We start from the raw sequence: 19,229 nt of genomic DNA, 5'->3' as shown, positions 1-19,229 counted from the left end.
TGGAGGGCTGGCTCTCCGCAGCCGCGAAGGGATCCCACTGCTGCTGCTGCTAAGTCGCTTCAGTCGTGTCCGACTCTGTGCGACCCCATAGACAGCAGCCCATTAGACTCCTCTGTCCCTGGGATTCTCCAGGCAAGAATACTGGAGTGGGTTGCCATTTCCTTCTCCAATGCATGAAAGTAAAAAGTGAAAGTGAAAGTGAAGTCGCTCAGTCGTGTCCGACTCTTAGCGACCCCATGGACTGCAGCCTACCAGGCTCCTCAGTCCATGGATTTTCCAGGCAAGAGTACTGGAGTGGGGTGCCATTGCCTTCTCCGAGGGATCCCACAGCCCAGGACAAACCTCCCGCGCGGGGAGGGCGGGGCTGCTGCTTTTCTGGCCCCGCCCCCGCCGGCGCAAGTCGCGCACGTTCCGTAGCTGCGTCGCGGAGAGTCTCTTGTCCCTCCGCGCGGCCCGTTCCGCCTCGGCTCCCGCGACCTTTGGGCTGACGTGTCTGCGGTTTGTCGGCGGCTGGGCGAATAGGGCCGAGATGGCGGACGCCTGGGAAGAGATTAGGCGGTTGGCGGCAGATTTTCAGCGGGCGCAGTTCGCAGAAGCCACGCAAAGGTGCCTGACCCTCCCTCTCCGTTTGTGGAATCCAAAATAGCCTCGGGTGGCCACTCCGGGATCTGAGGCTGCAAACCCCAGGCCTTGAATCCCCGACCTTCCCATCCCCTGTCAGCGTTCCCGCCCCCTCCCTTCCTCCCAGAGGCTGGAGTGCGGTTTCCAAAATAGTTCTCGGTGGGGAAGACCTAGAACATTCCTTCCCACCCCTTCCAAGCCCCAGCAAGGTGCAGGCGAGGCCACCCCACCTCGACGGCTGGGGCCGGTGACACTCCTAAGACTATCCCTCTGATCCTTGCTTAACTGTTAGCAAGTCCCTGAAGCGTCATTGCCTATTATACACTTCCTGACTTAGAGCTTGAAAGGAGAGGCTAACCCCAAGGTACAGTATTTTGTAAATACTATGTTGACTCCGTAAACATTTTGCCTTCTTGTTCACCAGTATAGGTGTGCTAGGCCAGAGCCATACTCCCATCTGTCATTTTTAGGGACTCCAGACACTTGACGTTTTGGGGGGTGTGTCCTGAAAAAGCTCCCTAAATTTGCTTTTCACCTTTATGGAACACATATAACGCTAATAGAACCCTTTTTTATCTGTTGACTACTTCTTGCCTTGTTCTTTCTGGAGCTAAAGACTTTAATCCTCTGATGCTGTGTTTTGTATCAGTGCTAGCAAACGAGGACACTTAAGTGTTTGTGTAACTGTCAGTTGCAAATTATGGTTTTCCTGGCCTAGCCATGGCCTACCTAGGTGTCCTGCTTAGAAAGCTTATAGATAGGAGTGAGGCAACTATGCATTTAATAAAATAAAATTTTGTTTGTTTTTTTTCTTAACTGAAGCGAAAGCGAAAATTGAACCAAAAGTAGGACGTGTTTTTTCTTTTACTTAAATTACATGTCCTTACTTTTCTATTTACATTTGAAGATTAGAAGCATGCCTAAGAGAGCAAACTCGAAATCTAAAATAGATTTGTAACAATGAATTACATGATTTAAGTTAATGTAAACCTGTTTACGCCCTATAATTTTTTTAAATATTGAATTAGTATTATACGAAAAAAGATGCAGATGCTGTAATATAGAACCTAATGACTATCCAAACCTTTTAAAAACCCATTGTCATACATCTCCTTCAACATATTGAGCACTGGATGTAACAAATTCCTTTTTTAAAACTTTTGTTTCCCTCAGATTGTCAGAACGGAACTGCATTGAGATTGTGAATAAATTGATTGCTCAGAAACAGCTAGAAGTAGTTCACACACTTGATGGGAAGGAATATATTACTCCAGCCCAAATTAGTAAAGAAATGAGAGATGAGCTACATGTTCGAGGTGGTAAGTAATTCCTTAGTTTTTTCTTCTGGTTCTTCGGAAAGGGGCCTGGGCATGACCTTTCAAACCATAAATCATAAATGATTTGGAGGTTATAGGACACCCTTCTCAATTGTTAATATAATATTCAGCTTTAATACTTTTAATAGATTTGGGTGAACATTATATAATTTAAATGAAGTCAAATATTGTCACTTTACAGAATCGCATTTTTTATTTTGAGTTATGTCTTCTGTTTGTGAATTAATCAGCTGTTTCTTTTCACAGTTCTTGAATTTATTGGGTGACTCGGGTGGACTTAGCTGTCTGTTATCAGGTGATAATTATGAAAAGGGAACAGAGGTTTTAAATTACAGACCATTGAAAATCAAGACTGTAATGGTCTTTTTTAAATTTTGTTTGCAAATTACAAAATAATTTAGTATGATGTTATATCAGATTGTAGGAAAAGCTACTACAAACACGAAAAAGTTTTTGTTTCCATTGCGTTTTTGAAATATGAAGAAATTACTGAGCAAATTTGAATACTGTTTGATTAAAATAGATGCATCTGTGAAAACAACTTGTTAGATGTTATGATGTTTGTTTTTTATCTTACTGCATAGTCCTAATAAAATACTAGCTATAATTTGAAATGCTTAACAGATATTTAGGTAATAAGTGATAACATACCAGTTTCAAATAATTGAAAATAATTTATCTGAATTTTGTTGTCAATGTGTCTTTGGTCACAGTAGATAAATTGTGAAGGGATGAAAATAACCCTCATAGGTCTGCCCAACTCAGTATCAGCTGATGCTGGTTATTAGTTTGATATGACAAATGGAACTTTGAAAATAAGCTATCCTCTATATTTTAGCCATGGATACTTATTATGATAATAACTTGTCTTTGAAGGCATTAATTACTGTGGCCCTGTTGGTAAAGAATCCACCTGCAATGCAGGAGACCCTGGTTCTATGCCTGGGTCAGGAAGATCCTCTGGAGAAGGGAACAGCTACCCACTCCAGTATTCTTGGGCTTCCCTAGTGGCTCAGATGGTAAAGAATCCGCCTGCAATGCAGAAGACCTGGGTTCGATCCCTCCCTTGGGAGAAACAGCTACCCACTCCAGTATTCTGGCCTGGAGGGTTCCATGGTCAGAGAAGTCTGGCAGGCTACAGTCTGGCGGGTCACAAAGAGTCGGTCACGACTGAGCGACTCTCACTTTGCACTTTCATTGTGTCCTTTGCAGAAAGATTTATATTTTGGATCTTGAAATGTCCAAAACATAAATATGTTGGAATTTGCAGTTTGGGGCTGGTATGTACTTTCTGATAACTTAAATGAATGTCTTTTCTTTAAAGGTCGAGTAAACATCGTTGATCTGCAACAGGTAAATTTCAGCTTTGTAACAGTTTTTACTTTGATTTCTCAACTTTTTATGTTACTAATTTTTTCAGTGCCTTAAGTAGCCACTTGATATTGGTATCATATTGTGTTTGTGAAGAAATAATTATATGACCTTCACTGATACATTTAATCAGTTTAACAAGTTTTTCTTTCTCAGTTGACTTGCTTATACTTTATTCTTTACAAAATAAACTCATAGTTAACCATTTTATGTAATTATAGAGTTTATGTAATTTTGAGAGAAAAATCACTTGTTTCATGGTGACTTGTTTTAGTATGTGGAAGTTAAACCTAGAAAATATTTTTAGAAAATACAAGTGTACGTGGCATCAGTAAGGGTTTTGTTGTTGTTGTTCAGTGGCAAAGTCATGTCCAACTCTTTCCGACCTTATGGACTGCAGCATGCCAGGCCTCCCTGTCCCTCACCATCTCCTGAAGTTCACCCAAGTTCATGTCCATTGAATCGATGATACCATCCAACTGTCTCATACTCTTCTGCCCTTTCTCCTTTTGCCTTCAGTATCTCTCATCATCAGGGTCTTTTCTAATGAGTCAGCTCTTCACATCAGGTGGCCAAAGTATTGGAGGTTTAGCTTCAGCATCAGTCCTTCAAAGAATTTTCAGGGTTGATTTCCCTTAGGCTTGACTGGTTTGATATCCTAGCTGTCCAAGGGACTCTCAAGAGTCTTCCCCAGCACCACAATTCAAAAGCATCAGTGCTTTGGCATTCAGCCTTCTTTATGGTCCAACTCTCACATTTGTACATGACTACTGAAAAGACCATAGCTTTGAGTATACAGACCTTTGTCACTGTATAGGTTTGTCATAGCCTTCCTTCCAAGAAGCAAACATCTTCTAATTTCATGGTTGCAGTCACCATCTGCAGTAATTTTGGAACCCAGGAAGAACAAAATCTGTCACTGCTTCTATTTTTTCCCCTTCTATTTGCCAGGAAGGAATGGGACCAGGTGTTATGACCTTTGGTTCAGTTTACTAGCTCAGTTGTGTCCGATTCTTTGTGACCCCATGAATCGCAGCATGCCAGGCCTCCCTGTCCATCACCAACTCCCGGAGTTCACTCAAACTCACATCCATTGAGTCAGTGATGCCATCCAGCCATCTCATCCTCTGTTGTCCCCTTCTCCTCCTGCCCCCAATCCCTCCCAACATCCGAGTCTTTTCCAGTGAGTCAACGCTTCGCATGAGGTGGTCAAAGTACTCGAGTTTCAGCTTTAGCATCATTCCTTCCAAAGAAATCCCAGGGCTGATCTCCTTCAGAATGGACTGGTTGGATCTCCTTGCAGTCCAAGGGACTCTCAAGAGTCTTCTCCAACACCACAGTTCAAAACCATAATTCTTCAGCGCTCAGCCTTCTTCACAGTCCAACTCTCACATCCATACATGACCACAGGAAAAACCATAGCCTTGACTAGACAAACCTTTGTTGGCAAAGTAATGTCTCTGCTTTTGAATATGCTATCTAGGTTGGTCATAACTTTCCTTCCAAGGAGTAAGCGTCTTTTAATTTCATGGCTGTAGGCACCATCTGCAGTGTTTTTGAGCCCCAAAAAATAAAGTCTGACACCGTTTCCACTGTTTCCCCATCTAGTTCCCATGGAGTGATGGGACCAGATGCCATGATCTTCGTTTTCTGAATGTTGAGCTTTAAGCCAACTTTTTCACTCTCCTCTTTCACTTTCATCAAGAGGCTTTTTAGTTCCTCTTCACTTTCTGCCATAAGGGTGGTGTCGTCTGCATATCTGAGGTTATTGATACTTCTCCCGGCAATCTTGATTCCAGCTTGTGCTTCTTCCAGCCCAGCGTTTCTCATGATGTACTCTGCATATAAGTTAAATAAGCAGGGTGACAATATACAGCCTTGACATACTCCTTTTCCTATTTGGACCCAGTCTGTTGTTCCATGTCCAGTTCTAACTGTTGCTTCCTGACCTGCATACAGATTTCTCAAGAGGCAGGTCAGGTGGTCTGGTATTCCCATCTCTTTCAGAATTTTCCACAGTTTATTGTGATCCACACAGTCAAAGGCTTTGGCGTAGTCAATAAAGCAGAAGTAGATGTTTTTTCTGGAACTTTCTTGCTTTTTTGATGATCCAACGGGTGTTGGCAATTTGATCTCTGGTTCCTCTGCCTTTTCTAAAACCAGCTTGATCATCAGGAAGTTCGTGGTTCACGTATTGCTGAAGCCTGGCTTGGAGAATTTTGAGCATTACTTTACTAGCATGTGAGATAGTGGTAGATATTATGGTCATCTGAGTTAAATTTGCCCATTCCCGTCCATGTTAGTTCACTGATTACAAAGATATTGATGTTCACTCTTACCATCTCTTGGTTGACCACATGTAATTTACCTTGGTTCATGGACCTACTTTCCAAGTTCGTATGCAATATCATTCTTTACAGCACTGGACTTTACTTTCACCACCAGACACATCCACAACTGAGCATTGTTTCTGCTTTGGCCCAGCTGCTTCAGTCATTCTGGAGCTATCAGTCTGGGGTAATTGCCTTCTGCCCTACCCCAGGAACATATTGGACACCTTCCAACCTGAGGGACTCATCTTCTGATATTGTATCTTTTTGTCTTTTTCTATTGTTCATGGGGTTCTCATGGCAAGAATACTGGGGTGGTTTGCTACTTCCTCCTCCAGTGGACCACGTTTTGTCAGAACTCTCCAACATAACCCGTCTGTCTTGGGTAGCCCTGCAGGGCATAGCTCATAGGTTGATTGAGTTTTGCAAGCCCCTTCACCTTGACAAAGCTGTGATCCATTAGGGGGCATCAGTAAGGTACACTACACTATATGCAGGAAACTGGCCATTTTTGTGTGAATAGGTTTAATTTCTTATTTTTTCAAATTTTTTTATTTTTTTTTCACGGTATAGTTGATTTATAGTTCTTTTTCAGAATCCTTTGCCACATGGGTTATTACAGAACATTGGATAGTATTCCCTGTGCTATACGGTGGGTCCTTGTTAATTATTTTATACATAGTACTGTGTATCAGTTCAGTTCACTCACTCAGTCGTGTCCGACTCTTTGTGACCCCATGGACTGCAGCACGCCAGGTCTCCCTATCCATCACCAACTCCTGGAGTTTACTCAAACTCATGTGCATTGAGTCAGTGATGCCAACCAACCATCTCATCCTCTGTCATCCCCTTCTCCTCCTGCCTTCAATCTTTCCCAGCATCAGGTTCTTTTCAAATGAGTCAGCTCTTCTATCAGGGGGCCAAACTATTGGAGTTTCAGCTTCAACATCAGTCCCTCCAATGAATATTCAGGACTGATTTCCTTTAGGATGGACTAGTTGGATCTCCTTGCAGTCCAAGGGACTCTAAAGAGTCTTTTCCAGCACCACAGTTCAACAGCATCAATTCTTCAGCGCTCAGCTTTCTTTATAGTCCAACTCTTACATCCATACATGACTACTGGAAAAACCAGAGCCTTGACTAGACAAACCTTTGTTGGCAAAGTAATGTCTCTGCTTTTTAATATGTTATCTAGGTTGGTCATAGCTTTTCTTCGAAGGAGCAAGCGTCTTTTAATTTCATGGCTGTAGTCATCATCTGCAGTGATTTTGGAGCCCCACAAAAATAAAGTGTGCCACTGTTTCCACTGTTTCCCCATCTATTTGCCATGAAGTGATGGCACCGGATGCCATGATCGTAGTTTTCTGAATGTGCAGCTTTAAGCCAACTTTTTCACTCTCCTCTTTCACTTTCATCAAGAGGCTCTTTAGTAGTTCTTTGTTTTCTGCCATAAGGGTGGTGTCATCTGTATGTCTGAGGTTGTTGATATTTCTCCTGGCAGTCTTGATTCCAGCTTGTACTCCATCCAGCCCAGCATTTCTCATGATGTACTCTTCATATAAGTTAAATAAGCAAGGTGACAATGTACAGCCTTGACGTCCTTTTCTTATTTGGAACCAGTCTGTTGTTCTATGTCCAGTTCTAACTGTTGCTTTCTGATCTGCATATAGATTTCTCAAGAGGCAGGGCAGGTGGTCTAATATTCCCGTCTCTTTCAGAATTTTCCACAGTTTATTGTGGTCCACACAGTCAAAGGCTTTGGCATAGTCAATAAAGCAGAAATAGATGTTTTTCTGGAACTCTCTTGATTTTTCAATGATCCAGTGAATGTTGGCAATTTGATTTCTGGTTCCTCTGCCTTTTCTAAAACCAGCTTGAACATCTGGAAGTTCACGGTTTATGTATTGTTGAAGCCTGGCTTGGAGAATTTTGAGCATTACTTTACTAGACTGTGAGATGAGTGGAATTGTGTAGTAGTTTGAGCATTCTTTGGCATTGCCTTTCTTTGGGATTGGGATGAAAACTGACCTTTTCCAGTCCTGTGGCCACTGCTGAGTTTTCCAAATTTGCTGGCATTTGAGTAGAGCACTTTCACAGCATCATCTTTTAGGATTTGAACTAGCTCAACTGGAATTCCATCACCTCCACTAGCTTTGTTCATAGTGATGCTTTCTAAGGCCCACGTGACTTCACATTCCAGGATGTCTGGCTGTAGGTGAGTGATCACATCATTGTGATTACCTGGGTCGTGAAGATCTTTTTTGTACAGTTCTTCTGTGTATTCTTGCCACCTCGTCTTAGTATCTTATGCTTCTGTTAGGTCCATCCGTTTCTGTCCTTTATTGAGCCCATCATTTTCTTAAAGAGATCTCTAGTCTTTTCCATTCTATTGTTTTCCTCTGTTTCTTTGCACTCATCACTGTGGAAGGCTTTCTTATCTTTCCTTGCTGTTCTTTGGAACTCTGCATTCAAATGGGTATATCTTTTCTTTTCTCCTTTGCTTTTCACTCCTTTTCTATTTCACTCCTTTTTAATGGCTTAGTAATATTCCACTCTATATATGTACCACATCTATATCTTTTCCTCTGTCAATGGACATTTAGGTTATTTCCATGTCTTACTTGTTGTAAATAGTGCCCCACTGAACATTGGGGTGAATGTATCTTTTCAAAATATGCTTTCCTCCAGATGTATGCCCAGGAGTGAGATTACTGGACCATGTGGTAGTTATATTTTTAGTTTTTTAAGAAACTTCATACTGTTCACTGTAATGGTTATACCAGTTTTACATTCCCACCAACAGTGTTCGGAGGGTTCTTTTTTCTCCACACACTGTCCAGTATGTATTGTTTGGAGATTTTCAGATGATGGCTGTTCTGATTGGTGTGAGGTTATAACTGATTGTAGTTTTGATTTGCATTTCTCTAATAATTAGTGATGTTGAGCATATTTTCATGCTTTTGGCCACCTGCATTGTCTAATTCAATGAAACCATGAACCATGCCATGTAGGGCCACCCAAGACAGACGAGTCATGGTGGAGAGTTCTGACAAAACATGGTTCACTGGAGAAGGGAATGGCAAACCACTTCAGTATCCCTGCCTTGAGAACCCCATGAACAGTATGAAAAGGCAAAAAGATAGGACACTGAAAGATGAACTCCTCAGGTTGGTAGGTGCCCAATATGCTACTGGAGAACAGTGGAGAAATAACTGCAGAAAGAATGAAGAGATGGAGCCAAAGCTAAAATAGCACCCAGTTGTGGATGTGACTGGTGCTGGAAGTAAATACCGATGCTGTAAAGAACAATATTGCATAGGAACCTGGAATGTGTGAATCAAGGTAAATTGAAAGTGGTCAAACAGGAGATGGCAAGAGTGAACATCAACATCTTAGGAATCAGAATGATCTCTGTTCGTTTCCAAGGCAAACCATTCAATATCATAGTAATCCAAGTCTATGCCCCAACTAGAAATGCTGAATAAGCTGAAGTGGAACGGTTCTGTGAAGACCTACATGACTTTCTAGAACTGACACTAAAAAAGATGTCCTTTTCATTATAGGGGACTGGAATGCAAGAATAGGAAGTCAAGAGATACCTGGAGTAATAGGCATATTTGGCCTTGGAATACAAAATGAAGCAGGGCAAAGGCTAACAGAGTTTTGCCAAGAGAATGCACTGGTCATAGCAAACACCCTCTTCCAACAACACAAAAGAAGACTCTACCATGGACATTACCAGATGGTCAATACCAAACTTAGATTGATTATATTCTTTGCAGCCAAAGATGGAGAAGCTCCATACAGTCAGCAAAAACAAGACTGGGAGCTGACTGTGGCATAGATCATGAATTCCTTATGGACAAATTCAGACTGAAATTGAAGAGAGTAGGGAAAACCACTAGACCACTCAGGTATGACATAAATCAGATTGCTTAATGATTATACAGTGGAAGTGACAAATAGATTCCAGGGATTCGATCTGATAGAGTGCCTGAAGAACTATGGACAGAGATTCGTGACATGGTACAGGAGACAGGGAGCAAGACCATCGCCAAGAAAAAGAAATGCAAAAAAGCAATATGGCTGTGTGAGGAGGCCTTACAAATAGTTGAGAAAAGAAGAGAAGCTGAAGGCAAAGGAGAAAAGAAATGATATACCCATTTGAATGCAGAGTTCCAAAGAATAGCAAGGAGAGATAAGAAAGCCTTCCTCAGTGATCAGTGCAAAGAAATAGAGGAAAACAACAGAATGGGAAAGACTAGAGATCTCTTCCAGAAAATTAGAGATACCAAGGGAACATTTCATGCAAAGATGGGCTCAATAAAGGACAGAAATAGTATGGACCTAATAGAAGCAGAAGATAGTAAGAAGAGGTGGCAAGAATGCACAGAAGAACTATACAAAAAAGATCTTCATGACCCAGGTAACTATGATGGTGTGATCACTCACCTAGAGCCAGACATCCTGGAATGCCAAGTCAAGTGGGCCTTAGAAAGCATAACTGCAAACAAAGCTAGTGGAGGTGATGGAATTCCAGTTGAACTATTTCAAATCCTAAACAGTGATGCTGTGAAAGTCCTGCACTCAGTGTGTCAGCAATTTTGGAAAACTTAGCAGTGGCCACAGGACTGGAGAAGGTCAGTTTTCATTCCAATCCCAAAGAAAGCCTATGCTAAAGAATTCAATATACCACATAATTCCACTCATCTCACACTCTAGGAAGATAATGCTCAAAATCCTCCAAGCTAGGCTTCAACAGTATGTGAATTGTGAACTTCCAGATGTTCAAGCTGGATTTAGAAAAGGCAGAGGAACCAGAAATCAATTTGCCAACATCCACTGGATCATCAGAAAAGCAAGAGAGTTCCTGAAAAACATCTACTTCTGCTTTATTGACTATGCCAAAGCTGTTGACTCTGTGGATCACAACAAACTGTGGAATATTCTGAAAGAGATGGAAATAGCAGACCACCTGACCTGCCTCCTGAGAAATCTGTATGCAGGTCAAGAAGCAACATTTAGAACTAGACATGGTTCCAAATCGGGAAAGGAGTATGTCAAGGCTTTATATTGTCACCCTGCTTATTTAACTTATATGCAGAGAACATCATACGAAATGCTGGGCTGGATGAAGCACAAGCTGGAATCAAGATTGCCGGGAGAAATATCAATAACCTCAGATATGCAGATGACACCACCCTTATGGCAGAAAGTGAAGAGGAACTCAAAAGTCGCTTGATGAAAGTGAAAGAGGAGAGTAAAAAAAATTGGCTTAAAGCTGAACATTCAGACAACTAAAATCATGGCATGCAGTCCCATCACTTCATGGCAAATAGATGGGGAAACAGTGGCTGATTTTATTTTTTTGGGCTCCACAATCACTGCAGATTGTGACTAAGCCATGAAATTAAAAGACCCTTGCTCCTTGGAAGAAAAGTTATGAGCAACCTAGACATATTAGAAAGTAGAGACATTACTTTGCCAACAAAGGTCCATCTAGTCAAGGCTAACTGTTGCTTCCTGACCTGCATGCAGAATACCAGTCAGGTGGACTGGTATTCCCATCTGTTAAGAATTTCCCACACTTTGTTGTTATCCACACAAAGGCTTTGAAATAGTCAATAAAGCAGAAATAGATGTTTTTCTAGAACTCTCTTGTTTTTTCGATGACCCAACGGATATGGCAGTTTGACCTCTGGTTCCTATGGGCTCTATGGTAACATTAATGGTGAACTGCAAGGGAGACTTTCCCAACCTGATGCGCTGCCAGGGCCCTGGTCCCTGTGGTGAGCCCCTGCCAACCCATGCCTCCACAGGAGACCATCCAACACTAGCAGGTAGTTTTGGTTCAGTCACCTGTTGGGTCACTGCTGCTTTCCTCTGGGTATTGGTGCCTGCAAGATTTTGTTTGTGCCCTTCAAGATTAGAGTCTCTGTTTCCCTCAGTCCTGTGGAAGTCATGCAAACAGATTCCACTGGCCTTCAAGGCCAGATTCCCTGGGGGTTCCCGCTCCTCTTATCAGATCCCCAGGCTGGGAAGCCTGATGTGGGGTTCAGAAGCTTCACAACAGTGAGAGTACTTCTTTGATATTATTGTTCTCCAGTTTGTGGGTCACCCACCCCACAGGAATGGAATTTTATTTTACAGTGATTGTGCCCCCTCCTACCATCTTGTTGTGGCTTCTTCTTTGTCTTTGGACATGGGGTATCTTATTTGATGGGTTCTAGCATTCTCCTGTCAGTGGTTGATCAACAGCTAGTTGCAGTTTTTGTGGTGTTGCAGGAGGAGATAAGCACATATCCGGCTACTCCGCCATCTTGAACTGAACAGCACTGATCTTAGTTTTTTGAATGTTGAGTTTTAAACCAGGTTTTTCACTCTCCTCTTTCACCTTCATCAAGAGGCTCTTTAGTACCTCTTCACTTTCTGCCTGCCATTAGGGTGGTATCATCTGCATATCTGTGGGTGTTGATATTTCTCCCAGAAACATTGATTCCTACTTGTGATTCATCTAGCTCGGCATTTCACATGGTGTACTCTGCATATAAGTTAAATAAGCAGGATGACTATATACAACCTTGATGTACTCCTTTCCCAATTTTGAACCAGTCACTTGTTCCATGTAGGTTTCTAACTGTTGCTTCTTGACCTGCACACAGGTTTCTCAGGAGGCAGGTAAGGTGGTCTGGTATTTGCATCTCTTTACATTCTCCACAATTTGTTGTGATCCACACAGATTAACTTCAGCAATATTATCCAAAGGCAAAGACACGTACTAGAGACATACATAAATCCAGACTAACAGAGGTCTCACAGTTTCTGCTCAAGGTTTAAAATGCCTCTTTGCATTTTTTTTTTAACCTTTGCTTGCAGTTCTACTAATGAATCCAAGGGCAAAGTCCCAGGAAAAGTGGGCTGTGTTTGTATCTCAAGGACATAGTAAGAGTTAACTTCAAGCTTTCTTCTAGGTGTGTTTTCTCTCAAGGTCAGAATTCCAAAGGAAAAAAATATTTTAACAAGCTAACTTTCTCTAATTGCCTATACAAAAGAACCAATTTTGTTGAGAAGTGTCTGTTTTAAGTCTTCCACCCACTTTTTTGATTGGGTTGTTTATTTTTCTTAAGTAAGTTGCATGAGTTGCTTTTATATTTTGGAACTTTAACCCTAAGAAAACCATAATTCAAAAAGATACATGTACCCCAGTGTTTATTAGAGCACTGTTTACAGTAGCTAGGACATGGAAGCAACCTAGATGTCCATCAACAGATGAATGGATAGAGAAGTTTTGGTACATTTAAACAATGGTGTGTTACTCATCCATGAAAAGGAATGCATTTGAGTCAGTTATAGTGAGGTGGATATACCTGTAGCTTGTTACACTGAGTGAAGTACATTATTAATGCATATATGTGGAATCTAGAAAAGTGGTACTGATGAATCTATTTGTAGGGCAGGAATAGAGATGCAGACATAGAGAAAATACTTGTGGAAAGAGTTGGGGAAGGAGAGGTGGGACAGATTGAGAGAAAAGCATGAAACATATTTTTACTCATTACCATGTGTAAAATAGCTAGCTAATGGGAAGTTGCTGTATAACACAGGGAACCCAAAGTGGTACTCTATGACAATCTAGAGGGGTGGGATGGAGTTGGAGGAGGTTCAAGAGGGAGGGGAACATATGTATACTTATGACTGATTCATGTTGTTGTATGGCAAAAGCCAACACAATATTGTAAAGCAGTTATCCTCCAATTAAAAACAAATTTAAGGAAGAACCAATTTTGCAATTTCAAAAGAGTTTTAACGAGTTTTCTCTGGAATCTAAAGAATATTGTGGTCTCACAGTGTCAAAAAAGATTATCTTTTTTTGTATTCATAGTTTTATAGCTAAAATTTAGACCAAATAGTGCTTAAACCGACACTAATAAGAGGGGCAGACTGGCTGATGAAATGTTGTCCCAGGGGTACCGTCAGTGGTGTTTATAACTGAAAGTGGACAGAAAGAACAAAAAAACTTAGTGTCGTAGGAGCGTTTTCAAGGGGTGTTTCTTTGGGTTTAGAAGGAGATCCTCCCATGTTGAATAACCTGCAACCAAGAACAGCAGTCCTAGAAATGAAGTCCAGCATCCTGGAAACATTACTAGGAGGCACCTGTAAGGGATTCATAACATCCTCTGAATTACCTTTGATCTTTATGCTGATGGGCTTTGGAGCATCCTCTACTCCCTCACTGCTTTCTAACCAGACATCTCTGGTCAGCTTTGGTTCCCTTAAAGGTGCTCTCCCTCCCTGCCTATGGTGGACATTTGAACCAGTGCAAAGCAGTTGCCAGTTTTTCCCTTAAGCCTTTATAGACAAGACAACAGATCTCCCCTGTGTCCTATAACAAGATTTCCTACACTGGGGTGTACTCCTCAGGATTGAGTATTTATAAAATTTATGTTGTGATCTACTGAGAATTGGCCAGCTCACTAGGCTGGCTGTAGCAGTGTGTGGGTTGCCAACGCCTGGGGTCAGGGTGAGGGGGGCAGCTGAGAAGTAAAAGGAAAAACTCTTGGAGGAATTAGAGTTGAGAAGCATAATTATTTCAGATGTGTGTGTTTTGTAACAAAGATAAGACCTCAGGGTACCTGTGCACTCAGCCTGATGAAGACAGCACTGGCAGTTTAGAAATAAAAAGCAAAAGATCTTTTCCCAGGAGGATGTTGAACATATGTAGTGAAAAACAGGCCCTTCTGTGCAAGATAAGTAGGAAAGAAAGGCACAATCCAAAGGAGAAGCAAAGAAGATGGTGCATGCAGAGATCTCTTGCCATAGTCATAGTTGAGCGAGACCTGCAAATTACCTTGGCAGCAATCCGAATCATGGCACCAGATGATGATGGCAAGTGAGAGGACCTTGGTTCTTTTCTTCTTCAGAGAAAGAATTCCACAAAGAAACATTTTAAAGCAGACACAAAATTTATTGGAAGCATAGTACATGCAAAGAGAACAAAGAAGCAGTCTATTTAAAACAAAGCAGAAATACACACACAGGAAAGAGTGTGGGTGTCCTCCCTAATGAGGAGCATCCCAGAGAGGTGATTTAAATCACTTATATGGAAGCAGTTTTTCCTTGGTTTTTTATTTCCTCTGGCCAGTCATCTTTCTTCATTTCCCACCTCAGACTTGACCCAAGGCTCTTCCTGATATACTTATGCATCTTTTTGCCAAGATGGATTCCAGCATGGAAGCCTATAGGAGGTTGACAGCACCTATTATGGGATAGCACCCCTCCCTTTTTGACCCCCAAGTCTTTCTACACATGTGCAGTCCTGGAGATCCTGACCTCGGGAGTGATAGATGTAGTCATCTTATTTCTTGACTGCAGCAGAGCTCAGCTTCTGCTATTAAGTTTATCCTTGAAATGTCTAGGGGAAGCAAAGGTCCAGTTTACTCCACTTGACAATCTCCAGCTGTTTAGCTCAGGGACCCATCTACCTCCTATCTCAGAACCACGAGCCAGGATCTGCTGAGAAACCTCATTCACGACCCTGACAGTGGGTTTGGCTGACTTATTTACAAGCCCATGGATCACACCATGGGCTGAGATGTATCAGCAGGCTTGACCCCCTGAGTGCTGGCCTGCAGAGCCTCTCTCGAGTGAGAGAATCAGGGCTGGGATGGTCCTTGGGCCAGGAGGCTCCCCATGGGGCAGCAGTCCAGTGATTGCTCAGAGGCAGTGGGCAGTTTGGGTCATAGACTCACAGACTCACTGCATGATGTCAGCAGGTCAGGACCTGCCAGTTGCACTGCTTCAGGCGCTCCCTCTCACTCCTGTCTGCCTCCCTGGGGACTAGGTGGGACTCTGGAGGTGAAAAGACCTTTGAAGTTGTGTGATTTTTGTAGTGCAAGCTTTCTTAGCGAGTGAAAGTGTACAGGTTCAGAAATGAAAGTGAATGAGCAATAAGCCCCTAATTGTTTGAGATTTTTTATAATATTTCAAATCAATTTGAAATTCATCTAAGGGGAAGTAAGTTTTCATTTTTTTAAAAGTTCTAAAATATATAATTTCAAATTTTAAAACAATATGAACTTATCACTAATAGAATGTGTACTTATTTTCCAGGCAATTAATGTGGATCTGACTCATATTGAAAATAGAATTGGTGACATTGTTAAATCAGAAAAACATGTTCAACTAGTATTGGGACAACTGATAGATGAGTAAGTACAATAATTAAGAATACCTTTTTGTGTTTCTTTTTTTGTAAGTTTATACTTAAATTTAGAATAACTGTGGCACTATGGCATTTTTTAGTACTCTTCCAGTACTGATTTTCATTATTGTGCTTAAAAAGTAAGTGCTTACTTGTGTGGAATACTTGGGAATAATATAAACTTTTAATTTTTTCTGTTGTTTTAAAGCAACACAAAACACAATTTTTATCATCTTTCCTATGTGAACTTAACTCTGAAAGCAGAATTGTTAAAAAGTCCTAATGAAAATGACTGTAGAATTTTAACTGTTGAAAACAATTTCAGCATTTATTTGATTAACCTTCCATTTAGTTACATTGATAAAAAAAATTTCAGACTATGATTAATGAATGGTGTTTACCTAAACATACCATATTAATTACTTTTGGGGAGTGCCTTATTGCAGCAGAAATTAAACATAAAAAGAAAGAGAAAAATTATTATTCCTAATTAAGTTTTTCCTTTTTTTTTTTTTAATTTAAACTATTAGGAACTATTTGGATCGTTTAGCAGAAGAAGTAAATGATAAATTACAGGAAAGTGGTCAAGTAACCATAGCAGAACTATGTAAAACCTATGATCTTCCTGGAAACTTTCTGACACAGGTATTTTTTTTCCTTAATGGTATAATTTGTCTTTTCAAATAAATGCCAAGTTTGAAAGGGTGGGAATAAACTAGACTTACTATTATTTGTTTTTTTGCAAGTGTTTTGACTATTCTCTAGTTTTGACTATGTTCTAGCAATATATTTGAGGGATACTTAAACACTGATGGCTCTGATAAGATTGTTTAGAAGTGATTTTAATCTTCCTGAACCCTGTTGCTGCTGCTAAGCTGCTTCAGTCGTGTCCAACTCTGTGCGACCCCATAGATGGCAGCCCACCAGGCTCCCCCGTCCCTGGGATTCTCCAGGCAAGAACACTGGAGTGGGTTGCCATTTCCTTCTCCAATGCATGAAAGTGAAAAGTGAAAGTGAAGTTGCTCAGTTGTGTCTGAATCTTAGCCACCCTATGGACTATACAGCCCACCAGGCTCCTCCATCCATGGGATTTTCCAGGCAAGAGTACTGGAGTGGGGTGCCATTGCCTTCTCCATTCCTGAACCCAGAGATACCTAAACTTGGTAGACTTAAGGTCTCAGCCTGCTTGGATGCAGTAGCAAGTATACCAGAAGTGTATATCTTTATTGAATGCTTCTTTAGCAAGAATATCTTCAGTTCTGATTGCTAGTTATAATTTAAGAAACAGCTGATGAAGATTATAATTTATAAGAAGTGCTACTGGCATCTTGTGTGGTAAAGGTCACAGATGCTGCTGAACATCCTGCAGTGCACAGAGCATTCCTTCCCAGTAGAAAATTTTCTTCCCCAGATGTCAATAGTACCAACTTCTTTTGATGTCACCTTTTTTCCTCCTCTAAACTGAGAGCATGATAGGGAGAGAAATCAAGGAATGGCTTATAGTCACTTAATTTTTGGTACTTGTGTCAATACTCAAATCAAATTATAAGTTAAATTACAATGGTGCCTGAAAATAGAGGCTATTTCCTTGTTATTTCAGTTTTCTTAAAGTTGTTTAACGTTTTAGAAGTCTGTTTGGAACAGTGGAAGTTAAACAGGCCATGCTTTGAATTCTGTCTATGACACTGCTTTGTTACTTAGGGTCAGAAAAATTATTTTTATGCCTATTTGTGCTTCAAGTTACGTATCTGAAAATGGGAATAATTGTCTCTCATAGATGTCAGTAAGGTGTCGAATACATGGTATATCTGGTGAAATGGCTGGCCTAGAGGAAGTACTCAATAAATGATGGTTTTGTTTATATATTTACTGGAACAAATAAGGGAAAAGCCAAATCATTTTAGGTATACTTTAAAAAAATCCATCTTACAGAAATTACCAAACCATAATTGCATGAGATTAATTTATAATGAAACAGATTTACTCACTCATTTTAAGTGGGTGATTTCTCCTCATTGCATCTAAAATACCATTGAGCATATAGATCTGTTTTACAAAGTATTTCAGGAGAACTAAGCTCCTGAGCAAGTGTATGTAAATTACAGAAGATAAAATGAGCAAATACATGTAAATCACAGAAGGCAAAAAAAAAAAACTTTTAGTCAGTTTTACATTAAAATATCAGAACAGATCAAGTGGTTTCTTATTGTGCTACTGATACATTTTAGAAATATATATATATTCTTTTTTCAGTTTTAATTTTTCTCGGTATCATAGGCAGTATTGTAAAAGCTCACTAAGAAGTGGTTTGGGGGACTTCCCTGACAGTCCAGTGGATAAGACTCTGAGCTTCCAATTCCAATGCTAAGGGCATGGGTTTAATCCTGGCTCACAGAACTAAGATCCCGCATGCCTCATGGGGCAGCAAAAAAAATGGATCCTTAAAAAAAAGTTGTTTGGAAACCATTTTTCTGTACCATAGAAGTATCAGCCAGGCTGACTCAAATAGATTTAACTTGTCCTGTAAAGGGAAATATGTCCAAGCTTATTTCATAAACCTGATCCCAGTCATAGTGTAGCTGTGGAGAAATGCTCTCCTCAGGTTACCAAGAAATCAGGTTGTCTGTCAGTATAGATTTATGGACACAGTTTGTTAATATTTACATCACAGAGTATAACTTTTCAGGTTTTATGTATCCCTAGGTTGCAGAATCTTGGGATAATATTTATTTCTCTGTTAGTATTAGCAGTTCCATATAGGATCCTCTCCAGGATCCTTGTAAATATCTTGGTTGTCTGTGTTTCAGGCTGCCTGTGGCCTTATTAGCAGGTAGCTGATTTTTTTAACATATCAGTTATTAGACTCATTCAATTCTTGTCTTCACCATAAGATTATGAAGTTTCCTAGATCCTAAGTCTTCATTTTACTTTATATATCTTGTTAATTCATGCTTGCTGAAATTACTCAGTCGTATGATTAATACAACATCAGCATGCCACATGACTTTAGTAAACCTGTACATATGTAAATCTGTAATTTTGTTCTATCATTTTAATAAGAATTTTCATCCATCTTTACCCTCAGGCACTAACTCAGCGACTAGGTAGAATTATTAATGGACACATTGATCTTGATAACAGAGGAGTAATATTTACTGAAGCCTTTGTATCTAGACATAAAGCACGCATCCGTGGACTGTTCAGTGCTGTTACCCGGTAAGCAAGTTTTAAAGTATGTGTATTTTTACATTTCTTTGATCATTGTTTGCCTTTTTTTTTTTTTCCTTAAATCTTATTCAGGACCCTAGTTTATTAAACAGAAGGGGAACTTCCATGAAATAGGAATGGGGATTCCAGACTCTCGAATGT

The 19,229-nt window shown here is 40.5% G+C and overlaps 1 protein-coding gene across 3 annotated transcripts in view; it reads left to right on the top strand.

Annotated features, from left to right (window-relative positions):
- Window positions 1-431: 431 nt before the first annotated feature.
- Window positions 432-19,229, top strand: part of UFL1 (UFM1 specific ligase 1) — a 67,647-nt gene continuing 48,849 nt past the window's right edge. For 2 of the 3 annotated variants that reach the window (XM_061427788.1, XM_061427787.1), the window contains exons 1-6: window positions 432-606; window positions 1,795-1,940; window positions 3,283-3,311; window positions 15,770-15,867; window positions 16,391-16,505; window positions 18,946-19,076. In XM_061427788.1, coding sequence (XP_061283772.1) covers window positions 530-606; window positions 1,795-1,940; window positions 3,283-3,311; window positions 15,770-15,867; window positions 16,391-16,505; window positions 18,946-19,076 — 596 coding nt within the window. In that variant the 5' untranslated portion in view covers window positions 432-529. The other variant, XM_061427789.1, reaches the window with a different exon arrangement.

This window comes from Bos javanicus, chromosome 9 (assembly GCF_032452875.1).
Source record: "Bos javanicus breed banteng chromosome 9, ARS-OSU_banteng_1.0, whole genome shotgun sequence".
In the NCBI taxonomy this organism is placed as follows: Eukaryota; Metazoa; Chordata; class Mammalia; order Artiodactyla; family Bovidae; genus Bos; species Bos javanicus.
This window is presented reverse-complemented; position numbering and strand designations above follow the sequence as displayed.